General features: G+C 41.3%; 1 protein-coding gene across 1 annotated transcript in view; it reads left to right on the forward strand.

The window, feature by feature from the left end:
• spon1.S (spondin 1, extracellular matrix protein S homeolog) overlaps window positions 1–18,734 on the forward strand; it is a 175,761-nt gene that overhangs the window by 64,605 nt on the left and 92,422 nt on the right. Inside the window, exons 5-6 of the mRNA XM_018260154.2 lie at window positions 478–600; window positions 12,720–12,868. Coding sequence (XP_018115643.1) covers window positions 478–600; window positions 12,720–12,868 — 272 coding nt within the window. The remainder of the gene's footprint in view (window positions 1–477; window positions 601–12,719; window positions 12,869–18,734) is intronic.

Raw genomic sequence — 18,734 nt, forward strand, 5'->3', positions numbered from 1 at the left:
CTTGAACATTAGTGCTACTCAGCTTATGCCAATTCTGGGGGATGCTTCAGTCATACTTTATAGCAGATGAAAGTTTTGTGGGTCCTGGAGAAATGTCCCTTTTGCCCATTTATTAAAATGGTCCTGCTCCACTTGGTTCTATGCTTCTTTCTCTAAGTCTCACACAGATAAACATGGCTAACTGGTGACAATGAACTCAAGTTGCATCATGAAATCGAGTTCAGCCACTCATTCCGATGAACAATTATAAAGTCAGGATTACATGAAATGTTAGGGTCTTCCATAAAAACCATGGTAAACTTTTATTTCTAAACATCATTAATGAGCAAGGGGAAACAATAATGGCTCCTACTACTCGATATATCTTAAGCACTTATTGCTTCTTGAGTTCTATCCAATGTCCAAGCAGTGTTAGTTGTTAACGCTTATGAACTGTGTTAAATATAGTAAGTAATGTGCTCATTCAAAATATTGCAGACTTGACACTGGAAGGTGGAAATGAGAAGACAATGCCGGATTGTTGTGCCTGTGGAACAGCTAAATACAGGTTAACCTTTTATGGAAACTGGTCAGAGAAGACCCATCCAAAGGACTATCCCAGTGAGTATTTGAACAATATGCAAAGCATTCCAATGTATGAAAGAAATGCTTTTATTGCTGATGCTAATGATGGTACACTGGGTGATTGGCGGGAATCTTTTTTTAGTAAACTAGAGAGTTGTTGACATGTCCACCAACTGTCTCGGTATTATACTGATATTCTCAGCACAGCATTTTATGAATAATGTGCCAACTTTTGAGGCAGTGAATAGATATGGGGTAGATTTATGAAATGTAGGATAGGTTTTCCTGAAGGAAATGTACATTTTCCACTTATTAGTGGGATTTTTTTTCATACGCATCAAATGGTCATTTGTGTTTTTGATTACAATTTTGTGAATTTGTGGATTTAACCTGTTAGTTTACATCTCAAACTCTTGTAGACTTTCTACAAATCCTACCATCAGATCGAAGTGTGGGGCACATTTACTTAGGGTCGAAAATATCGAGGGTTAATTAACCCTCGATATTCGACCGTTGAAGTAAAATCCTTCGACTACGAATATCGAAGTCAAAGGATTTACCGCATTTAGTACGATCGAACGATCGAAGGAAAAAACGTTTGATCGAATGATTAAATCCTTCGAATCGAACGTTTCAAAGGATTTTAATCCATCGATCGATGGGGACCTTCCCCATAGGCTAACATTGATGTTCGGTAGGTTTTAGGTGGCGAAGTAGGTGGTCAAAGTTTTTTATAAAGAGACAGTACTTCGACTATCGAATGGTCGAATAGTCGAAACATTTTTAGTTCAAATCATTCGATTCAAAGTCGAAGGTCGAAGTAGCCAATTCGATGGTCGAAGTAGCCAAAAAAATACTTTGAAATTCTAAGTATTTTTTATTCTAATCCTTCACTCGAGCTGAGTAAATGTGTGTCAGGAACTATTCACAACTTACAATGTACAGTATGCAATGTTCCTGGAGTTCATTTCTTTATAGACCATTCAAAGCTTTGTGAACTTGCCCTTCTGAACTGCTCTAATTGCCCTAATAAATCTTTCAATATTGACTCCTCAACTGCTGCCAATTGTTTCATTAAGGGCCTAGAGAAACATGTCTCAAGCTACTACAAGTGATGGGGGGAATTTTCCCATTTAGCTTTGCCAAAAAATTTGTGAATTACCAGTGAAATCCGCGTAAAGGCAAAAAAAATGCATTGAAGTCAATGGGCATCAAAATAATTTTGATACATGTCAATTTCGATGCCCGCGTCAATTTTTGCACGTTCACCTATTTTGTCAAAATGCATTAAAGTCATTTTTACAATTTTTATGCCCACAACCAGGGCTGCCATCAGTGTACTGGGCCCGGGCCTGAAGGGGGGCCCAGTAGTGCTGCACTTTTCAAAAGAGCCGGGCCCCCCTTAAAGGAAAGTGATAATCCGGGCCCCGGAGAACTCCCGTCTAGCCTGTCCCCAATGGCGCGCACTTCCTCCCTCCCGCTACACTCCGCCCCTTTCCGCTCTACATCCAGCTCTATTAGCTATGACTCCGTGCCGCCTACCTGAATGGCTGCACCGCCCACCTGGGTCCCTATACCCCAGCCAGCAGTCTCGCCATTTCCGTCATGAGATATTTAAAAAAAAAAAAAACGTAGCTGGCGCACTGCGCACCGGCGTGGGACAGCAGCAAAGAAGCGTGCGGTGTGGGCCCTGTCCGCCTGATCTTCCTCCTGCTCTTCTGCCTGTTCTTCCACCTGCTATTCCTCTTGCTCTTCCTCCTGTTCTTCCTCCTGTTCTGCCTCCTGCTCTTCCTCCTGTTCTGCCTCCTGTTCTGCCTCCTGTTCTGCCTCCTGTTCTGCCTCCTGCTCTTCCTCCTGTTCTTCCTCCTGCTCTTCCTCCTGTTCTTCCTCCTGCCCTTCCGCCTGCTCTTCCACCTGCTCTTCTGCCTTTTCTTCCTCCTTCATTGGGCACTGCCACTGTTATATCCTTGTGCCCAAATGAAGTGGCAAACTTGTAGTTTATTGCTGCATAAGTTTAACCCTTACAACAGGCCTGGTGCAGGTTCTGCAGTCTGGGCAGGGAGTAAGTGGGGTTTTGACAAATTTGGCACGGGTATGGCCCGGGGAGTGGGCGGGATCTGGGGTGGGGCTTGGGGCTCTTTTGTTTTGCTTTGTGGTTTTTGTGCTCGTTTTTTGGACTTCGCGTTTCCTGCAGCCTGTCCAGACCTTGGTCCATTATTAAAGTTTCATTCACCATAAATTGGTTTGACTCTCTATCTTTTATGCAGCTTTCTCAGGACTCTACCATTGCCAAATCTACGGACTCCAGCTTATCTATCCTAAAATTGTTGGACTTGTTAACAACAAGACACAATAGATGCCGACCGAAAACAATTTGTTAAGCCATCTTCCATGACTTTTCAGGGACAGAAGCATGGTGATAAGTAGATTGTATATAGAAAACACTCAAATATTTGTCTTGACCACTTGAAGTTTTGTACGTGCCATTAACAATTGACTTTAATGTTATTATTTTATTTTTAATTACTACTTATGTAGATATGAGTTTATTGATAACTTGCTTCTGGAACCGTTAAGACTTCTTAATCAAATGTGTCCTGCCCCAAATTTCCAGTGATAGTATGAGACAATCTTGTGATTGTTCGTAGTCATTTTTTAAAGCAAGCCTTTTATATGATGCATTTCCCAACAGTACAGTTATAACCCCAATGGGGTTTGTCACTCTCTTTTGAAATATTCAATCACATGATGACTTCAAAGGGCCGATTCACTAAGGGTCGAATATCGAGGGTTAATTAACCCTCGATATTCGACTAGGAACTAAAATACTTCGACTTCGAATATCGAAGTCGAAGGATTTAGGGCAGATAGTACGATCGAACGATCGAAGGATTATTCCTTCGATCGAACGATAAAATCCTTCGAATCGTTCGATTCGAAGGATTTTAATCCAAAGATCGAAGGAATATCCTTCGATCAAAAAAAGTTAGCCAAGCCTATGGGGACCTTCCCCATAGGCTAACATTGACTTCGGTAGCTTTTAGATGCCGAACTAGGGGGTCGAAGTTTTTTTAAAGAGACAGTACTTTGACTATCAAATGGTCGAATAGTCGAATGATTTTTACTTCGAATCCTTCGATTCAAAGTCGTAGTCGAAGGTCGAAGTAGCCCATTCGATGGTCGAAGTAGCCCAAAAAAACCTTTGAAATTCGAAGTTTTTTAACTTCGAATCCTTCACGCGAGGTTAGTGAATCGGCCCCCAAATGTTTTGCTTCTATTGCTCTTACATTGCAAATTAAAAGCCAGTTCTTCAGAGGGATTATGATAGGGATTCCCAGTTCCAAATAGTTATAATGACCGTCCGGTGGGTTTGGGAAGAAATACATTCCTTTTGGAGCCAAAACCAACTTCATTAAAGCTTAGGCAAGCATTGACTTTATTTGTCTTGCTCTCTTAAACAAATCTGCAGTTCTGTTTACGACCCATTGGGTTTGTGTGGTTTGGCTGTACAGTTTCATAAAACATTCTCTTACTGGAGGCCAAAAAATAAACATATACAACATATATAGTTTAAATGGCAGAGATCCCAGCAGTAATATAGTGCAAATATAGGACATAAATGTTTAGTACGCCATAAATGTAATTTCAACAGTAATTGGAGGCCGTTAAAGGGTAAGTATCACACTTTTATTGAAGTGTTGCACTTTGATCTTTTACTTAAAATGAACATGTATCTGCGTTGGATTAAAAACCCTTTTATTTTTAAGCAAAATCAAGCTAGAAGGAAATGGCCAGTCGATAAACTGGAAATGTAGGTCTCTCTGCTTTCATCTGACGCAGACCCTTTTGGGTATAATTCATAGATTAAAGGGGAAGGAAACCTAGTTGGCGCAAAAACCCTCCCCCCTCCCATTTGTTGCCCACCCTCCCTCCTCCCCCCCCTGGCCTAACCGTCCCGCTGGGCAAATGCCCCTAACTTGTTACTTACCCTTCTGCGCAGGTCCAGTCCAGGGAGTTCACAGACGACATCTTCTTCCACGCGATCTTCTTCCTGCTTTGAACAGCGTTTTGGCGCATGCGCAGTAGGAGCATTTCGCCAGTACGGATATACTGCGCATGCGCCAAAAGTCACGAAGTACTTCACAACACACGGGAGGGGGGGAGGGTTTTTGCGCCAACTAGGTTTCCTTCCCCTTTAAGGGGCAGATTTATCAAGGGTCGAATTTCGAAGTAGAAAATCCTTCAAAATTCGACCATCGAATTAAAATACTTCGAATATCAAATTCAAACTTTTTTCATCGAATATGGGTATTCTGCGGTCAAAGTAAAACGATTTTAACATACGATCGAACGATTTTACTTCGACTTAAAAAAAAAAACGTAGAAAAATGCTGTAGAAGGTCCCCATAGGCTAACATAGCATTTCGGCAGGTTTAATTTGGCGAAGTATTGAAGTCGAAGTTTTTTTTAAAGAGACAGTACTTCGATTATCGAATGGTCGAATATTCAAACTATTTTACTTCGAATCGAAGTTGAAGTCGTAGTATCCTATTCGATGGTCGAAGTATCCAAAAAATTACTTAGAATTTCAAATTTTTTTACTTTGAAAATTCCCTCGAATTCACTTTGACCCTTGATAAATCTGCCCCTAAGAAGCCAACAGACCCAATCAACTATAACTTATTGTAGGTTTTATAGAGGGGAATGACATGAAACCTTAGGGTGCCAGTTATATTGATGTACAGAGCTTTAGCAGCAATGCCATTTTCCAAGGATTTCGGCAGAGCGTTTACTGGGTTTTAAGTTCTGGCTGCAAGCTCCTAGTGGCAGAATAAATAATCTGTTAATATTGTATTAAATTAGGGTTTGGATAAAAATGTATAAATTAGAGATCCAAGTCAATCAAAATCCAAGCGTCTAGCTCTACTAAATCATATTAATCAAATCATATCAATCAAATCAGAACCCTTAAAATCATTTGACACTGAATTAAAGAAATCTTCACATTTTTTTTCTCCCTGAATTGCACTCATTTTTACATAGTTGTTTTATAGTGATGGGCAAATTTATTCACCAGGCGAGAATTCCCGTGATTTGCGAAAATTATTCACCAGGCGTCAAAAAAAATGTTTCGCAAATTTTTCGGCAAAGCGAAACGCCCCAAATTCACCCATCATTATTGTTTTACTTTTTCCCCCTGCTTTTTCTGATAATATATGGGATCACTAAGGGCCGTATAATAAGTCACATTTTTGCGGCCATTTGAGAAAACTTTAGGGGAAAAAGCTCCAAAATCTCCTCTTTATTCAAGTTTCAGTTTTTAAAACTTGAATAATCGAGATTAATCGCACAAATTAAAAAAAAAAGCAGATAAAAAATGTGATACATAAAACCTATAGATAGGGATGAGCAAATTCTTTCACCAGGCATGGATTCCACCATCTGCAAATTTTTTTCGTGAAACTGCAGCAAAAATCTGCCGCCAAAACAAAATTGTGGCAGAGAAAAAAAGTGACCAAAAGAAAAAACACCCATTGACTTTAATGCATTTGGAGTGAGAAAAAATTGTCCTGCATAAAAACATATTAACTTCAATGTGTTTTGTAAATTTTTCGCGTTTCTTAAAGGAGAAGGAAAGCTCCAAGACAGTTTATTGCCAATAGAATAGCCACAATAGTGCAAGCTAGAACGCTAGATTTATTCTGCAGAATGCTTTACCATACCTGAGTAAACAGCTCTAGACACTGTCTCTGTTTGTTTAGGATAGAAGCTGCCATATAAGCTTGGTGTGACATCACTTCCTGCCTGAGTCTCTCCCTGCTCACTAACAGCTCTGAGCTCAGATTACAGCAGGGATAGGAGGAGGGAGGGGGAGAGGAGCAAACTGAGCATGCTCAAGGCCGTGCCCTGGAGGTTTAAGATGAAAACAGGAAGTCTGATACAGAAGCCCATGTGTACACAATAAAAGCAAAGAAATGTGGTGTTTCTTTTGACAGAGGACTCAGGGCAGCATTACTTTGAGGGTTTAGTGGTGTATTTATATAGACCTTTCTGATAAAGCTTAATTAATTTTAGCCTTTCCTTCTCCTTTAAATTTTTTCATTGTTTTATGAATTTTTCTTGCGAAACAGGAAATATTTGCTCATCGCTACCTATAGACAGTCTAATTTATTGTGGATATATGTTCAGTATTCCAGCAAGTTGACGTTTGAGTTTTTATTAAGGACTTTTAAGACCGCATTGAAAATTAATTGAACACTGCACTTTTTATTTCACAATTATTTTATCCCTTGATATAACGCAATCATGGTCAACCCATCCAGTTGACCTTTTTTTTCATGGTTCTTTTTTAACCCAAACATTGTTACATTAAACATTGGGAAAATACTCTTTCGCATTGCAGATGTGCTATTTCCCTTTAAGGTGGAGGACGCTCTCAGCTCCATGTTTGTTTGCATTGGAAATGGTGTTGACTTGGCCAGGCGTGCGCTGACTCTCTACTTGTTCCAAACTTTCCAGTCTCGCACTGATTATCAGTCTGATGCCTGGAGTGCACTTTGTTCTCTGTGACTGTTTCGCTGCGCCGTCGGAACATATGTTCCATGAAATGTAATTCTACTGTGAGAAAAGAACAATGCAGAGCCAGATCCAGTTGGCAACTGTACTTATCGCTGTTCATTAGCATTAGTAACATTATGTAACACAATGGCGTTATGCGCTGCGGGCACCGGCGAGCTGAGACGCACAATTAATCATGGAACAATATGCTTTGTGGGGTGGTGGGACGTTTGCGGGTGATAATTATCTTGACTGGCAAAAAGCATTTCTTTTTAAATCGACTCAAATGAGCTCATTTTCAAAGGAGGCAAAGATCAAATAACAGGGGCAAATGTTTGCAAGTTGCCCCCCACTGCCAGGATTTTTGTCAGTTAGCAACTAGTGATCGGCAAATCTGTCCTGTTTCGATTCACAAAAAATTTGCGAATTTACAGCGAAACTCAAATGGCAAAAAAATCGCAAAATGCATTGGTCAACGTCCGAATAATTTTGACACGCGCCAATTTTTATACGCGCATCAATTTTGGCCCACGTCAAGTTTTTTCGACACAATGGATTTTTTTGCCTCCATATTGTCGCGCTTGCAGCGAAATGTGGAAATTCGCCACAAATTCGTGTCGCCTGAATTTATTCGCTGATCACTATTAGCAACTCCTTGTGTTTGCAGTGGAGCTCAAAGAGCTTGTACCCGCTAGAACGGGAAGGACACGGGCATCATCTCTTATGCCCTTTCCTTGAGCATCATTCAATAACTAGCAGGTACCAGGCATTCTAGAGCCTTGTATTTAACAATTGCTCTGGGTAAGTGCTAAGTACATAGATTTTGTGCATATTCTGGCCCAGCTTTGGCACCAAAACCAAGGTGTCAATCTGCTCCTCAAGCCCCTGGTCAAATGGATCATGCCATGAAAGCAATAGTAGACCTTTATTGATTCACTAGACATTAAGCCCGTTAAATTAACAGGCGCTAGAACAAATGTAGTCAAACATTTATAAAAACAGAATTGTTCTAGTCTAAAAAAAATTCGCCAGAGACAGTCCGTGGGGCACATACGCAGTAGCGCAATCCCACGGACACAGGGACTGGACGCAGAGACACTTCAACTTTATTATCTAAAAAAAATTCGCCAGAGACCGTGCAGGGAAGGAAGTGCAGTGACTGGATGTTCACAGTCTCTCACCGAGCAACTACAATCTCTAACCCCCTATTCCCCGTCCTCTCATTGGCTACTTTATGCTTACAAATTCTATACTCTCCACCTCCCAACCTGCGATGGCCGTCAACTGCAGCTTCGTAAGTACTGTAGGTGTGGACACGCATGGTCCTGACACAATGATTTACTACGTCCCCATCTATTACTGTGAGCGCCGCCCTTCAAGACATTTCGACCAATTAGGAGACGGAGATGGGGTTCAGCCTCCATAGTTCATGGAAGAGGCAGTGGGTGGGCGCTGTTGGCGTGGCGGGTTTAATGCTCTGGCCGTTGTTGCACGTAGCGCCACCCCTTTCAGTGCCGGCTGTTTATTTTTGAATTGTGATGGTAGAACTGAGTTTGTTGCTTTATGGTGGGCTTGGGCGCAATTTTGTTGTGGTAACGCACTGGACGCAGAGACACTTCAACTTAAAAATTCGCCAGAGACGGTCCGTGGGCACATGCGCAGTAGCGCAATCCCATGGACACAGGGACTGGACGCAGAGACACTTCAACTTTATTATATAGGATTATATAGGATGAGACAGGTGTTCTAGATCATCAGCAGCCACATCACAACACTGATCATAAAGGAAATATATCCCTACAGACAGTCCAGTCAGAGTGAATGTAATGGACTGGTGTTAAACACGAGGTAAGCAAAGTACATATGACAGAAACTACGATTTTTTGGGGGGGGCTTATAACAATCCCTCCCTCCCGAAACTCTGAGGAGTATCGCAAGAATTTTATCCCTGTCGACCTATTACATTAAATTGAATGCGTCAGTCCCATATGGCAGCTGCTGAACAACAGTTCACCTAGCGAACAGAATTCTGGGAGTTGTAGTTTAGTGGTGGAGAAGCATTTTACAGGCACCGACACGCCCCTTACGTCATGTGTCCTCACATGTAGTTCGTATCTGATTGGCCAATGTCACATAGAAGCCGCGACTAAGCGTGGAGGAAGGGAGGGAACCTTGGTAAGATGTGTGAGGTAAGCGGAACTTGCGGCTATTCTTGTGAAGGGAAGAGGCGGATTCTTCCGTATGCAAGCAGGCTATTGGCTATGTTTGCTTGTGCAGTCGTCTTTGAGTGATCATTGAGATTGTGGAAGAAGCTGGAGACGGTCCGTGGGGCACATGCGCAGTAGCGCAATCCCACGGACACAGGGACTGGACGCAGAGACACTTCAACTTTATTATATAGGATATGGTTTTTTTCTGATCTTTATTGGTTCATTTGATAAAGACACTAAAACCCCAATAAACATTTAAGGAATGGCACCCCCTTTTCTCAAAATAATTGCCTCTACTGGCTTCCCCTAGTTCCAGCCCAGCCCCTGTGCCTAGGAGCACTGAAAACATAGGGCAGTTTGCAGTTTTCTTTAGTGTCCCACCACTTGTGCAATACCTGTAGCCAATGATCTTTTAAGTCAGTTGTTTAGGGATATAAGATATTGCCAGTAGGTCTCTAGTTTGAAATCTAGATCACTTAACCTATAGACTAAAGGTGTCGCCAAATGAGCGGATCTCTCTCCGATATGCCCACCTGTCCTAATGAACAGGAACGGGCGGTCGTATCGTGGGGCCACATCAATGAACAGATGCGGCCGCGATCCGACGGGATTTTTAGTCCCATAGGCCAGAACTCGATCGGTGAAGCCCGTCGGGGGCCCCATACACGGGCCAATAAGATGCCGACTCGGTCTGTCGGCAGCTTTTATCGGCCTGTGTATGGCCACCTTAACTTCTACTCCTGGCAGATCATTTGTTAATGCAGGTCCAATCACACATCAGTAGTGATGGGCAAATTTATTCGCCAGGCGCGAATTCGTGGCGAATTTGCGCGATTCGCCACCAGCGAATAAATCCGCGAAACGCCCGTGAAAATTCGCGGCAAAAATTCGCTGGCGTCAAAAAAATTTTTTCCGAAAAACGGAAATTCGCGAAACGGCGAAAAATTCGCGAAATGTCGCCGGCGTCTCGTTTTTTTTTCTCTAATTTTCCGGCAAAGCGAAACGGCGCAAATTCGCCTATCACTACACACCAGTGCAGTGGCATAGTAAATCCCATTACTTGGTGCAAAGTGCAGGGTTCCCTGGTACATTGGGTGCATAACTACTTGGCATGAGAAAACATAGACCAAAGCATTTCCTGCATGGCTTTTTATCATGTGTAAGTATTCCCACCATTATTTGTATTATAAGTATCCATAACTACTGGGCAACTTTGATATATTGACCTGTAAATTTCTTATAAGATTAACTAGTAATTAGTATTTGTTCCTCTCTCAGAGGCGCCGGCATCTTCTTCTATCTTCTCTACTATTTACTCCCCAGTGTCAGTTCCTAATGACAAGGAAGGAAGCCTAATCTTGTTATGTTTGTCTTAAATCGTATTATCACCCAACGGCTCTAGAAATAGTTTCCATTTTTATCGAATGAACTTGATTACAGTCCATCATTTATCTGTTCAATCACCTCTAGGAGCGGAGCTGGAAGTTACTGAGAGGGATGAGGATGGTTCAGCCGGGGAAGCAGACGTAAAAACGATTCTTAAATTATGCCAGAAGGGGAAATTATTGCAGACTCATATGGTTGTTAAAGTAATAAAATGTGGATCTGGAGGGTTTAGTTTTGGGGAATATTTGGAATATGGGGTGAGCTATACATATAGATAATGCCTTGCCTTACTACAAGTCAGTGCCAATTTAGCTACAGAATAATTCAACTGAAAATGTCAATGCCAAACTGCCCCAAGTAGACAGTCAGTATTATTTATTGAATGGAGGACAGCATTCAAAGCCTGTTCTGTAATTACCCACTACTTGAATTTAACCTTGCACCCTTAATAAGGTGCAAGGTCAGAAGTGCAAGTGTTTTACCAATGATAGATCTCTTGTGAGGGCTGGGATTGGTTTGCAGACCTCAAACTCATGTAGTTAATGAACCAGGAGAGGACAGGTTGAACTTTATGGCAGAATGTGTGTTGTGTCTGTTATCATGAAGAATGCTAAGTCCCAAATTGCCTTGATTAACAGGATATCATATGTAGAACCATTTAATATCAAGGAGACTTCATAACAAAAGGGAAGTAGAGATTGTCCTATTATTCTTTCTATGAAACAAGTGACGCTATGTAGAGATTGACTAATAAACCCATAAGCTTGTGATGTAGTGCACTAACCAATGAATAAACTAAACCAAAGTATATGTAACCATGGTATGATAATTATGTTTGTATAAAGGTATATAATCTCAAGTGGTGAGATATGCCTCAGGCAACTTTTGTCCGGAGCTGCAGAACGATATCGTGCACCAAAATCAATAAACGTCCTTCTCTGATTGAGCATTATTGATGGTCTCCATCTGTTGTGTTTCCGTAGGGAATGACAACCTAACTTCTCACTCTGCTATGACTTCTGCTGCCATATTGCTACCTATTAAAAATCTCAAAGTCTTGGTTCCAGGTTGTCTCTTCAAACATTTCTGGCTAAATGACACCTGGTGGGGTCTAATGATAAGCTGTAGATATATTCGGAAGCCCATAGATCAGGCTGTGCAGTTTAGCTATTCCAAAGGTCCCACCATGTAAGTTAATTTTCTCTCTAGATACCAGCTTTCTAACATTATAACCATATCACTCATTTAGTCATAGTTATGAGAATATCTAGTGCAGCTAATAATTCTCCACTAGGGTTGCCATCTTTCTGCCTCTCACGATCCGGGCAAGGGGCCGGATGGTGATATCACAGGGGCGAGTCAGTGGCACTATGAGGTAGGCCGGAGAAGTTGCAGACAGGGCGAGAAAAATCATGGGGCGGGGCTAGAATTTGGCAATCAGCAATTGACTGATCACCATCAAATCAATCAAGGGGGATACTGTCCAGTTTTCCTTATTTTCCTGTCTTCTTGACCCAGGCAGCCCTTCTTAAAACCGGGCTGTCCAGGGCAAAACCGGACGGGTGGCAACCCTATTCTTCACCCCAAAATCTATAATTGTCCTTCAAACTAGAATTTCAGAAGTTTCTAGAGAAGCAAATAGGCAATCTACCCAAAATGCCTTTATATTGGGTCCCCTAATCTGAGGATCTGAACCACCCTGGGGGGAGTAAACCCATATAAGAAAATCCTTCCTATTCTTCTGTGACACACTATGATCCGGTATCATGGACACAATCAATCATTTAGTAAACCAAACAAACATTCTATAGTAATGTTTAAGAACTATTCCATTGGACTGCATGTATTCAGACCCATCATTTTGAGTTGGAAATCTTACCAGTTTATGAAAAGATATCAGCATGGATTGCCAACTTTAGTGATGTAAAATCCTGTTGTGGTTAGGTTGTAATTCGTTTTAAAATTGATTTTTGTTTTAAAGTTTATTATCTCTTTCCCCAGGACGAGCCAACCACTGGTCTGCAATCATTGGTGGGTCCCATTCCAAGGAATATGTTCTTTGGGAGTATGGAGGACAAGCCAGTGACGGTGTCAAACAAGTAGCTGAGTTGGGTTCTCCAGTCAAAATGGAAGAAGAAATTCGACAGAAGGTAAGGAACTCAAACCACTAATCGTTGAGCTTTTTTGCAGTAATATTGTTAGTAGCTGCTCTTACCAGTTAAGGAGCATTTGCGGTTTGATTCAGGAGCTCTTCAAGAACACATAGCAAGCAATCAACAATTATTATTGATTTGTCTACTGCAGGTAGAGTAATGAAAGGAAAATTTTGATTGGCTGCTGGGTGTTCACTGGAAAACATTTAAAGATATCAGCTGTGATTGCCATATTTACCCTATTGCCTGATCTCATTACTACTAGGATAATATCAGGGACACTCGAATTCATACACCTTAACTTTGCTGGGAGTAAATGGAGCCTTCCCAAATGTTGGACCACAATGTTACCTTGTGGGCCAACATGGATATAATGGGCTAATGCCAAGGGGTTTTTGGGTGCAAAACTGCTCTGAAGCTATTCAGAAAGGTACTTGTATCTACACACTCTCCTGTACAATGTGCAGCAAGAAGCAAAACACCCCTTCTGTACCAGCCTGGACCTGTCAGTAGTTCATTACATGCAACTGGCTTTGGCCACGTGAATCTGACACTGATGCCATTATTCCGCACTCTGAAAAGGCTCCATTTGTGCCTTCTGCGAAAAAAGCCATCAAGTATTTTTATATCTCATATATTTTCTATTAAGGTTTTTCCTTTGGTATTAATTCTCTCAGTCGTTCTCAGTCGGCATCACTCTTAGAAAATAAGAAAATGACCAAATGGGCTTGATTTTACGGCACACAATTTTCTGAGCTCCATCTTCCAGTAATCTTTATTACTCCCTATTCAAGCACCTTCCCTCCCTGAACTGCTAATCGATAACTTTTCCCCGCTGCTTTTAGTCCTTCTATTTCCCTGCGGCTTTCTTACCCTCTCCTACACATGACTGTAAATATGTTTGTGTTTATCTGAAGACAACAATTATCTCTAAAGTGGCTCTCTGTGATAGACCCGACTAATAGGAACGAGTAATTCAAACGTTAGCTGATCTGCTGAAGAGCCAGCTGCATCATTTTCTTTCATCTCTAATTGGGGCTTTTAGTAAAATAAAAAGAAAGGAAAAAATAAAAGACACCTGTTGGGTCCATCTTCTCTTCATCTAAAGATGGCAGAGCCTGGACTGCTTCTGTTTAAGCCGAGACATTGGCTCATGCTAGGAATAAAAGATATGTTTTAAGTGAGTTTTTAATTTTTCTTATATATTCTTATAGGACCAATAGCGTATTAATAAATGGCAATACTGGTTTCTGAACGCATTGGCACTAGTGGGAGGTGGAGGCATCAATTCTAAAGTGTAAAACTGACAGCGCAGTACCATATTATTTGCTCCCATAGAGAAAAGAAAGGTATTTTCACGTTATGAATTACCTGAATTTCTTGCTCCATGTAGATAGTTTAAATGAACTAGAAGTACAGTAAGTTCCTTCTTTGTTCCTGCAATAAATGTAGGAACTGGGACATAAAGTATGAGGGCACAATACCATAAATACTGCTTGATGGTATTGCGCATGGTGATGGTAGGATTGTTTGCTTCTGATTACCCATAATAACCCCCTGCTCTATATCAGGGGTCCCCAACTTCTTTTTACCTGTGAGCCACATTCAAATGTAAAAAATAGTTGGAGCGCAACTGTCACGGTCGGCACCCAACACCAGAACAAACACCAGGCACCCTGGTCTCGGCTTGTGCTTCACCAGTAGTGTGACCGCCTTTGGGCCTCGGGAGGAGCCCTCGGCTTACTTGGATGCCACCTGGACTTAAACGAGAGGTGCAAGATGAGAGTTCTGGATAGTCAGAGGGGCACGACTGTAGAGCAAAGTCTTTGGACAGAAGGTCGTAGTACAAGGCGTTAGACAATAGAGTAGTCAGATCAGGCCGGGTCGAGGCAGGCAGAGAATAAATGTAGTCAGGCAGGCAAGGGTCAAACCAGGAAGTCAATCAGAGGGTTAATCAAAAGAAGTAGTCGGTATACAGGCAAAGGTCAGGATCCAGGAGTCAGAATAGTCAAAAGCCAGGCAGGGGTCACAACAGGAATCAAAAACAGGTTCAGACAGATATAGCTTTAGCTCAGAAGCACCAGGAACAAATCCTATCACGAGCAATGAGAAACAGCAGGAATGTCCCTTTTAAACCTTTAAATTTCGCGCCATTGCGCGCTGACGTCATCACACAGCGCGTATGCGCCTACTAAACCCAGAAGTGCGCGGCGCGCACTCACTTAGAAGAACCCGGCGCATGAGAAGAGGAGCAGCACGGCGGGCGTCCCCGCCGCACCACTAGACCACCAGGGTTAGTTATTTTCCTTACAGCAACATAAGCATGAAAAAAGTTCCTGGGGTGCCACATATAAGCTGTCATTGACATTGGTAGCCCTATGTGGACTGGCAGCCTATAGGAGACTTTGTTTGGCAATGAACCTGTTATGCAACCAAAACTTGCCTCCAAGCCAGGAATTCTAAGACTCTGAATTCAAAGACTCTGTTTGGCAATGAACTTTGGTTGTTATGCAACCAAAACTTGCCTCCAAGCCAGGAACTCTAAAAGAAGTCCCTGTTTTGAGGTCACTGGGAGCAACATCCAAGGGGTCGGAGTGCAATATGTTGCTCACGAGCCACTGGTTGGGGATTACTGCTCAATAGGAATACCCTTGTCCTGACATTGCTTTCAAAGATTCTTTGGAACTCAGAAGTCAGTGTTGTGATAGTAGCTGTAATTTCAAAGTGTGTTGTTTCAGGTGATCTTCAGGTTTCAGGTGAATTTGACCAGCAAATGAAACATTTTTTCTACATCTATATATAGGATGAAGTAATATTTTATGGAGTCAGTTTTAAGGTTGACTGTTGTTGGGATGGTTGTAAAACCCTTCCCAGTAAGTAAAGTTAATACTTTGGAAAAGAGAAGTTTAGGAATGTTTTTAGAATGTTTTTAGCTCAAGCAAACACATTTTTGTACAGTTACTTAATCCACAATTTTTTTTTTCCATTGTTTATCAAGTGTAAAAAAACATAAAATCTATGAATACAAAAGTCAATGGAAGTTCCCTTTCTGTTCTTGCAAAGATCATCCTTTCATTCGTGGTTTTAGAGGTTTTTGGAGATCAAAATGTTCATTGTCACATAAATATTTCATTATTTCACAAAAAAATGGTGGTTTTCATATGTTTCGGGTGGCTAATTTCATTTGTACTTTTTGTATTCGGATCTTTTAATAACTTTCATGGCATTAATGGTTTTAGAAAAATAGTTTAATTGTGGTTTCCTCTTAAACCAATAAAATTCGACCTTTAATGAATTGGCCTTTTAGTGTACCTTATAGAGGGAGTAATATAAGAAAGGAAACAGTTTGCCCTACACCTGGACCTAGTGATGGGCGAATAAAATTCGCAGGCACAAATTCACGGTTAATAAATTCTAGAAACTGCAGAGAAAATTCACCGGCAAAAAGTACACGATGTCAAAAAAAATTGTCATTTATGCGCCCATAAAAATTGTCGCCAATCAAATTTATTCAGACGCCCATTGACTTCAATGCATTTTGTGAATTTTTCGCCGATTCGTGAATTTCACAGGAAATTCGTGATTTTTTTGGGGGACAAATTCACCCATCACTACCTGTAACCTCTAACAGCCATTTAGCTTTCAGCTTTATCAGACCAGTGTGATTAAAACAGTAAGGGGGAAATGTAATAAAATTCGGAAACAGTTGCGAATATAAATTTGCCTGTCGCAATGTAATATTCTTCATTAGGCAAACGTTAATTGTGCCTTTCTAACCATTTCTAACACCCCAGAGGCAGGGTCGGACTGGGGGGCCCGGGGCCCACCGGGACTGCTGTCCAGGGGCCCCCCTGCACCCCTACTAAAATGCGTCAGCCCAGCAACACCGCCGCTTGGCGCGCATGCGCAAGGGCGCCGTTCGGCGCGCATGCGCAACAGCGCCGTTCGGCGTGCACGCGCTGGCGGCGCTGCGCATCGCCGGAATTTTTTTTTTACCGCAATTGGAAATATCTAGAGAAGGGTTCTGGCCAGTTCGACACTGCCCAGAGGTCTTTAGTCAGTCAACAATTGGGCAAACATGGTCGCTAATGTTTGCAAGTGTCTTTGCGAAAGTTTTTTGAGCTAGAGAAACATATTACATTCGCCCTTAAAAGTGATTGGCTGCTATGATTTAGTCTGGGGCATAATAATAATGTTTGTGCACAGGGCTGAATATTTTGCTTGCAATGAAACAGCTTCCCCCTAATGAGTCATTATGTCAGTGCCCAGTGTGATTCATGAATTTATTAATAATAATGATATTTGCATGAAAACAAACAGCTGTGTTGTTATGGAGATCAGTGTTACCTGCGGTGCGCTACACAATTACACTTCCTTTGTGTAACTGATGTGAACTGTCACTATACAGTCATCATGTTTAAAGAAACACTTTCAACATAGCTTCATTTTAAAATAAATTCCCTCTCTCAGCAGATTCTTACCTGAGCTATACATTATTTATAAATAAGTATCTTTGTTATCAGTAGCTGCGCTTTAATGTTGCTTTTCCAGGAGGGAATTGGATAAAGGGGACTTGGGCAAATGTGAGACCTTGCAGAGATTTTTATGGATCCCAATGTAGCCAAGGTCTTAATAGAGTATCATGCATAACCTTGCAATATAATGTTTATGAAGATTCTGATTTATCCAGGTCATGATTTACAGTATCTAGTAGAATTAATTCAAAGGCAACTGGACATTTAGGGTGTTATTTACTAAACTCCGCTGTGACTTTCCAGTTTTTTGGCTTTTTTATTTTTAAACTCAAATTTTTTGAGATTTATTTAAGCCCTATGCAGCAAAAAGCCTAATTCCGAAATTCCGGCATCTCAGACCTGGTTGTGTATAAGTCAGTGGCAGAGGTCCCTATCCTATTTTGACGTTATTGTGCTCTGTGATGGAATAAGCCAGAGCAAAAACTCCGAAAATATTGTACGATTGGGGTTTTTGCTCAATTTTATCAGGTTTTTACATGAACCGATTAAATTTTGCTTTTTTAATAGTAAATAAGGTCAAACCGTGGATTTCAGTATGGTCTTCCGAGTGGCTTCTTCAGTTCATCTGAATTGGTAGGGAAATCTAAGGGGCAGATTTATCAAGGGTCGCATTTCGAAATGGAAAATGCTTCGAAATTCGACCATCGAATAGAATCCTCCGACTTCGAAATCGATCGTACTCCGATCGTAGTACTCCAATCGTACTTTGAATAGTATGATTCGAACGATTTTATCGTACTATCGTACGATTTTCCTTCGATACCTAAAAACTTTGAAATATGCTCTGGCAGGTCCCCATAGGCTAACATAGCACTTCTATATATTGGCGAAATATTGAAGTCAAAGTTTTTTTAAAGAGGCAGTACTTCGATTATCGAATGGTCGAATATTCAAACGATTTTTACTTTGAATCGAAGTTGAAGTAAATTCAAAGTCGTAGTATCCTATTCGATGGTCGAAGTATCCAAAAAATTACTTCGAATTTCGAATTTTTTAACTTCGAAAATTCCCTCGAATTCACTTTGATCCTTAGTAAATCTGCCCCTTTAAGTGTCCAGTTGACTTTGAATGAATTCCTGCTATATCATAGTGTGGTTTTCTCTCATAGTATCCTTGGCGTTTGAGGCACTAAACTTTAGAATGTTATAGGACTTGATTTAATAACTTAGGGGCTAAATCGTTTGAGCCCATCGGGGGTGCTTCGCCAATGAGGCGAGTTGAGGCTGTCTCCTCAGGCGGCGGAGGGGCCAGGATCGCCCCTGGAGCCCATTACAATGAATCAGATATTTGCCTTTATATCCTATCTTATAAGTGATTTATAAGTCTTG

This window comes from Xenopus laevis, chromosome 4S (assembly GCF_017654675.1).
Source record: "Xenopus laevis strain J_2021 chromosome 4S, Xenopus_laevis_v10.1, whole genome shotgun sequence".
Taxonomy (NCBI): domain Eukaryota; kingdom Metazoa; phylum Chordata; class Amphibia; order Anura; family Pipidae; genus Xenopus; species Xenopus laevis.